The sequence below is a fragment of the Petaurus breviceps genome, unplaced genomic scaffold (assembly GCF_028583685.1).
Source record: "Petaurus breviceps papuanus isolate PSGF00001 unplaced genomic scaffold, PetGlider_PUasm1.0 90977, whole genome shotgun sequence".
Lineage (NCBI taxonomy): Eukaryota > Metazoa > Chordata > Mammalia > Diprotodontia > Petauridae > Petaurus > Petaurus breviceps.
The window spans coordinates 41,374,183-41,381,896 of NW_027187391.1; the positions used below are offsets into that span (position 1 = coordinate 41,374,183).

At 37.4% G+C, this 7,714-nt stretch overlaps 1 protein-coding gene across 2 annotated transcripts in view; it reads right to left on the reverse strand.

The window, feature by feature from the left end:
- The window catches only part of RPF2 (ribosome production factor 2 homolog), a 48,113-nt gene that overhangs the window by 26,361 nt on the left and 14,038 nt on the right, over positions 1-7,714 (reverse strand). For both annotated transcript variants that reach the window (XM_069077041.1, XM_069077040.1), the window contains one exon: positions 1,687-1,786. In XM_069077041.1, coding sequence (XP_068933142.1) covers positions 1,687-1,786 — 100 coding nt within the window. The remainder of the gene's footprint in view (positions 1-1,686; positions 1,787-7,714) is intronic.

Sequence of the window (7,714 nt, forward strand, 5' to 3'; positions counted from 1 at the left end):
TGGGGAAAGAGGGACGGCCAGGTGGCTCAGCGAGTAAGAGCACTGGCTCCAGTGTCAGGATGACCTGGGGGTCAAATCCGGACTCAGTACTTAGTACCACACCCAGAAATAACTGGCCATGTAACCTTGAGCAAGTAACTTAACCCTGATTGCTTTAAAAAAAAAAAAAAGAATGGGGAAAGAGAGTACTACCGTTAGGAAGGTCATACCTCTAATTCCTTCAGGTAAGGCCTCTAGTCCCTGCAACAGCGGAGGTTGAAACTGTTGGATAACCAGAACATGGGAGTTCTGAGCTGCAACAGAGCTAAAACCAAGAAGTGTCCACACTAAATCCAGCACACACAACATGGAGTACCCCCAGGAATGAGGGACAATAGGCTTCCTAAGATGGGTGAGTAGGCTCAGGCCAGATAAAAGGAGCAACAGATTAAAGCTTCTATACCAGCAGTAATGGGTTTAGGCCCATGAGAGACTTTAGCACTTCTAGTCTGTGTGATAAAAGGAAACCCAATGTCAAAAAATAAAATAAAATTTTAAAAATCTAGTCTCTGGAGCCTAAGATTTTGTTCTTCACTTTTTCACATTCCTAAAAGGAAAATTTTGGAAAAAATTTGTGAATACAGAATATCTGTGTCTTAGAATTTTTCAGTTGAACTAAAAGAAGGCTTTCTATATGCTTCCACAATAGTAAGTCAGTTTGGCTGGAAAACAGAATATATAAATGGAAAACCAGATTGCAAGGGATTGTGAAATATATAGGTTGTAAGGAAGTGCCTCAAGGCAAAAAGTATGATATAAAGACCATAGTCCTGATGATCCAAGAATCATACAAACTATCCAAGAATCATACAAACTGAGCACAAAGCACCATTATCTCTTGTATGATCTTAGACAAACCACAACAAACCATGAAGATGTTTACTGACTAGAAGGAATAAAATAACTGGTTTTGAAAATAGTAAATTTGAGAAACAACTAAGACATCCTAGAAATATCAAGTAGGTAGCTGGAACTGTGGCCAAGTTCAGAGGAAAGGCATAAAATGTAGGTATAAATTTGGAAGTCACTTACATCAAGCTTATAATTATTGGGAAAGAATAACAAAAAAGAGAATTAAAGATAAAGTTGGACATGGAAACAGAAGCTAGGCTGTAAAAGACCTTAAATACCTAATTAAGGAGTTTGGACTTTAACCTATAGGCAATGGGACACAATTAAGTTTTATGAGCAGATGGAGAACTTGTGTTTTAAAATTTTAACAATTTCCTAACAGGTTTTAATTTACTGACCTAATTTTAAATGATTTTAAATATTACTTTCCAAAATAATAAGCCATTCTTCATAATCTATAGCAGAGGTCAATAACTCTTAGCTCCAGATATCCTATATAGACCTAAGTAACATCCATAGAAGATAACACCAAAAATATTTATTAAAGAGAAATTATTTTGAAGTAAAAGGAAAGTGTTATGGGAGGACTGTGGAGAGAAAAGTCTTTACCAATTTCAGAGGGTGCCACTGGCAAAAGAGAGTGATAAAAGTAAAATGGCAGGGGGGGAGAGGGCGAGTAAAGAAATGCAATAGAAGGAAAAGAAAGCAAAGAAAAAAGTCTATATGGTTGGAGGTTGGCAAATCATCACCAACCAGTTTACATTTTTGATAATGAAGATTAGAAAAACCACTTACCAATGAGAAGACTTTTCAATCTCCTATAGTCTTCACTTACATCAAAAGCATCACCAGCAAATATCAACATGGGTTTTGTTCCCTCAGGGCACTTGCTGTTCTAAGAGAGAGAATTTTTTTTTTTAAGTATAGACCATTCCAACCATTTGTTGGCCTTTTAAACTTCCCATTCTTCCACAAGATAAATTAAGGCTTTAAAAAGTTCTTAGCTATTATAACCATTTCTGTGAATATTTGCAAAAACAAATGTCCTCTATCCTACTATTAGAGTTTATTCCAAGAGCTTCTTTCTTCCTGGATTCTAGATTATTTTAGACCTATCATTCTGCCTTAGCTAACTTCCCTCTCATCAAGACCTCTCATCTGTTCAGTCTTGCATATGTATCAGATCCTTCCTAACCTGTTCTGTCCCATTGCTGCCTATGCTTGGGCATATTATCTGTACTTTTTTTCAGTCATTTCAGTTATGTCACTCTTCATAACCCCATTTGGAGTTTACTTGGTAAAGATACTGAAGTGGTTTGCCACTGCCTTCTCCAGTTCATTTTACAGGTGAGGAAACTGAGGCAAACAAGGTTAAGTGACTTGCCCAGGGTCACATACAAAAGTGCCTGAGACTAGATTTGAACTTAGATCTTTCTGACGCCAGGCCTACTACTAGGTAGCACCACTGTGCTACCCAGAGGCCCCTTTACCTATACTAATTTGTTATTTTTACTAAGAATGAAATAAGAACTTGTATGGATACTTAAATAACTGGAAGGACAGTCAGTGCTCGTAGCTGTGATGGGCCAATATACCAGTGCGAATGAACCACCTAAATTAATTTACAGATTTAGTGCTACAGCAAACAAACTACAAAGGGATACTTCTACTTTATAAGAAGTAGACAAAATATAAAAATTCAGGCGAACAATAAATACAGAATATCAAAGGAAATGATTGGAAAAAGTTGGTATGAAACAGGAATCATAATTCTAACTCTCAAAATTATATTATAAACAATAATCATCCAAATAAGTAATGTCAAATTGAAAGAGAAACAGATCCCTTTGGATCACACATTGACTTAGAAAATAATAAATTAACATTATTTATGTTGCATTGTATTTTTAGTTTATTTGTTAAACACGTCCCAATAACATTTTAATCTGGTTCATGTGGGAGTTCTGTGGCAGCCAGTGAAAGTTTGACACCTTTGATCGAAATTATTTGATACTACTTAAAAATAGAAAAGTAAAAAAAAGAAAGAAAAAAAACAAAGGAAAAAAATAGGAAAGTAAATCAATTTAACTCAATAAACCAGTGCTCAGTACACTTAAGAATAAGAATTACTTGGGAAAGAAATCCCTATTTGATACTAACTACTGGAAAATATTAAAACCAATTTGGCAGAAATTACATTTAGACCACAATTTTACACTATATACCACAATAAACTCAAAATGGATAAATGACCAAAGTATAAAAGGTTACACCACACACAAAAATTACAAGAGAACCACATCCCAAAGTCAATGCCCATCAACTAAGGAAAAGTAAATAAATTGTAGTACATGAAAGTAACAGAATTATATGCTATAAGAAATGAAAAAAGGATAAATACAGAAAATACATTTAAAGACTTACATGAATTGATGCCGAATGATGTAATCAGATCCAAGAAAACAATGTTACAATGACCACAACAATGTTAATGGAAAGTACTACCACATAACATTCAAAAGTGAATGTTGCCCAATTATAAAGAACAAGCATAGCCACAAATAAGAAATATAAAGAGACTTTCTCTCCTCCTTTTGCAGAGGTAGGAGGTATACAGTAATGAAACACTGATCTTTTTTCAGATTTCTTTTGCTGTTTTGATGATTTTTTTTCTCTCCCTCTTTTTTTCCCCTTCGAATATATTCTTTATTACATGAAATCAGTTCTCTAGGAGGGGACACTGGGAGAAATGTAGGAGATGTAAAAGTGAAAGATACCAATTTTATTTTGGGTTTTTGGGGGGGTATTTTTTTTGGGAAGGGTGAAGGCAAGGCAATTAGTGTTAGGTGACTTGCCCAAGGTCACACAGCTACTTAAGTGTCTGAGGCCACATTTGAACTCAGGTTTTCCTGACTCCAGGGAACTATTCACTGCACCACCTAGATGCCCCCAAAGATAACAATTTTTTAAAATATTTTTAAAGAAGAGAAGCAGATCAGGTACATTCTAAAGAAAGATCAATGAGTATTTGTTAAGCAACTACTATTTGCCAGGCACTGTACTAAGTACTGGGGATACAAAGAAAGGTGAAAATATTCTGTGCCTTCAAGAAGCTCACAATCTAAGGAATAGCAAAGGAGACAGCGTCACTGCTATGGCAAAGGGGAGAATCTTAATCAAAGGATAGCAGTAATTAAAAAAAAACAGACCATTTCAATTGTATGAAATTGAAAAACTTTTGCACAAAGAAAATCAAAACACCTAGGATAAGAAGGTACACAGGGAAAAACATCTTTGCATCAATCAGATGCATGAGAGAAGAATAATGATTCCCTAACCAATAAGGGATCAAAGGATATGAATGAAGTTTTCAAAAGATGAACTGACTGTCAACTGTTAACATATGAAACACCAATAATAGGAGAAATGTGGATGAAAACAATTCTGAGGTCTCACCCCACAAGATGACCCCCCCCCCCAAATTGGAGCTCTTAAAAAAAACAGGCACACTAATATCTTGTTGTAGAACTGCAAATTGGCTCAGCCATTCTGGAAAGCAACTTGGAATTATGTGAAAAAAGTGTCTAACGTGTTCCTATGCCTAGAAGTAGAGATCCAACTAATAGGCACAGACTCCAAAGAAGTCAACGATAAAAAATCAGGACCTATATATCAAAATATTTACAGCAGCTCATTTAGTAGAAAGTAAAGCTCTAGAAACAAAGTAGATGAATACTGACTGATAATGGCTAAACAAATTGTGGCAAATTAATGTAATGTAATATTTCTGTGCTATAAGAAAAATGAAGATAAAGAATACCAAGAAATATGAGAAGATTTCTATGATACAAAGTAAAGCAAGCAGAACTAAGAAAGGAATATACACAATGACTATACTAGTGAAGATGGCAATGTAAAGCTAAGGTCTTGTAGTTCATTCTTTCTCTGCCAAGCACTCCAAGACTAATCTTTGAACATCAAAGATGACCAGTCAGTCTCTCCCTAGCACTTGGGAGATGCTCCTTGCTCATTTGGGAGTCTGATCTGTTTCCCTGATCAGGCCTGCACAACATACAGCCCACACAACCCACCAAAGCAGCCCACAGGGTGTAAGTTGTGCAAGACTCTTTTACAACTTCTACATTGTGCATGGACCACCCAAAATCCTTAGGCGGGCCACAAGTGGCATGTAGGTCATATGTTATGCAGGCCTGCCCTAGATCCTCAATGACAACTATAAGTTCTGTATATTTGCTTTGGGGTACCTCCACTACTCCTTGTACCTTGAGTTAGATCCATAATAATAAAAAGTCAACTGCTAGTACTAGGTGGAATGCTGTCATGGAGGGAAGAGAAACACCTTAACAAAGGCATGATAGCGGGCAGAGTCAAAAGGGCGGAGTGGAAACAGGACTTCTACACGGCTCCTGCTTCCACCTCCATGTAAAAATGACTCTAAACAAACTTTGGAGCTACAGAACCCACAAAATGACAGAGAGAAGCTAATCTCCTGCTGAAGACAGCTCAACAGGTTGGGAGCAAGCAGCCAGCGCAGTGCAATGGAAGCCAAGCCCAGCTTCACGTGAGCCTGAGGTTTTAGCCTCAGGGCAGCCACAAAACAGCCCCAATTGGAGGGGCTTCAGATCACCAGCAGCTGTGATGGTTTCCAGAATTATCAACCTATAGATGCTAAGAACAAAGTGAGAGGTCAGTGCAGTGTGGACTTTGGGAACAGGAAGTTTGGGAATACGGTCTGGCCTTTGCCCCCTAGAGGGAGAAGCAGCTGAGGTGTGGCAGCCATGCAGCCGCTGACATGTGGCTGCTTCAGAGATCCTGGCCTGCATATTGTAGGGTGACGAAACAACCAGTGTGAGGGATAATCGCTCTTACTTTAACCTGCTTGGATCTGGATCACTGTCTAGGGTGGAGGCCCTGGAGTGCGTGACCAGTTTGCCAGAGCGAGTGGAAGCTTCAGAGAGGGCACCCAACTAATAGCTCCAGTAGGTACAAAAACCCTAGCGATTGGGACAAAGCTCCCCTCTCTGGTAGCAGAGTTCTACTGTGGCAAAAAACTCAAAAGCCAAGTAATTGAGTGGCAACATGAGCAAGCAAAGGAAGCAAAGCAAGCAGAGCAATCCGACATTAGACTCCTATTTTGGGACAAAAATGATCAAAACATGGAACAGGAGGAAGACAGCAAAGTCAGAACTCCTATACCAAAAGCTTCCAAGAAAAATACAAGCTGGTTACAGGCCATAGAGGATTTTAAGAAGGATTTTGAAAACCAAATAAGAGAAGTGGAGGAAAAATTGGGAAGAGAAATGAGAATGATGCAAGAAAATTATGAAATAAGAGTCAACAACAGGACTGAAGAATATAACACCTTAAAATATAGACTAACCCAGATGGCAAAAGAGGTTCAAAAAGCCAATGAAGAGAAGAATGCCTTAAAAAGTCGAATTTGCCAGATGGAAAAAGAATCTCAAAAGCTCACTGAAGAGAATCATTCCTTCAGAATTAGATTGGAGCAAATGGAAACTAGTGACTTTATGACAAACCAAGATACTATTAAACAGATCCAAACAAATGAAAAAATAGAAGGCAAGGTGAAATATCTCATTGGGAAAATCACTGACCTGGAAAATAGATCCAGGAGAGATAATTTAAAAATTATTGAACTACCTGAAAGCCATGATCAAAAAAAGAACCTAGAAATCTTCCTTCAAGAAATTCTCAAGGAAAACTGCCCTGATGTTTTAGAATCAGAGGGCAAAATAGAGGTGGAAAGAATTCACTAATCACCTCCTAAAAAAGATCCCAAAAAGAAAACTCCTAGGAATATTATAGCTGGATTCAAGAATTCCAAGATCAAGGAGAAAATATTACAAGCAGCCCCAGGAAGAAACAATTTCAATATTTGTGGAAACACAATCAGGATAACACAGGATCTGGCAACTTCTACACTGAGGGACTGAAGGGCTTGGAATATGATATTCCAAAGGGCAAAGAATCTTCCCAGCAAAACTGAGTATCATGTTTCAGGGGAAAATATGGTAATTCAATGGAATAGAGGACTTTCAAGCACTCTGGATGAAAAAACCAGAATTGAAAAGAAAATATGACATTCTGATACAATGAAGTCCCACTTCATTAACTTCTTGAGGTATTTGTAAGCATTAGGTCATAGTCTAATCAGAAAGCTTCATTCACAACTTGAATTACCCTGATAAGGAAAGGCAGGTTCCCAATATCCATCAAAGAAGTCAAGAATACTTATTAAAACTGAAAGAGAAGGTAAACAGGGAAAAGAAATAAGGAACTTATCAAAGTTGAACTATTAACAACATTCCTACATGGAAAAACGGTAATTGCAACTGATGAAAATTTTCTCAGTATAAGAATAGTTGAAAGGAATAAAAATATATGTGTATGTGTATATATATATGTATGTATACATACATATATATCTATATAGGAGGGTATATGGGCATATGAATACATATGTGAGTGTGTGTATATGTGTACAGATATACATAGACAGAGGGCACAGAACCAATTGAACAGGAAGGGATGATGCTTAAAAGGTGAAATTAAGATGTGAGAAGAATATAATAAGAGGAGATGGGGAGAGACAGAATGGGGTAAATTATCTCATATAGAAGAGGCAAGGGAAAACTGTTACAACGGAGGGGAAGAACAGAAAGGCAAAAGGGAATGAGTCAACTTTATTCCCATTGAATTTGGCTTGAGGAGGGAATGAAATACAAACTAAATAGGGTATGTCACCCTCCAGGAGAGTAGGAGGGGAAGGGGATGAGAGGGG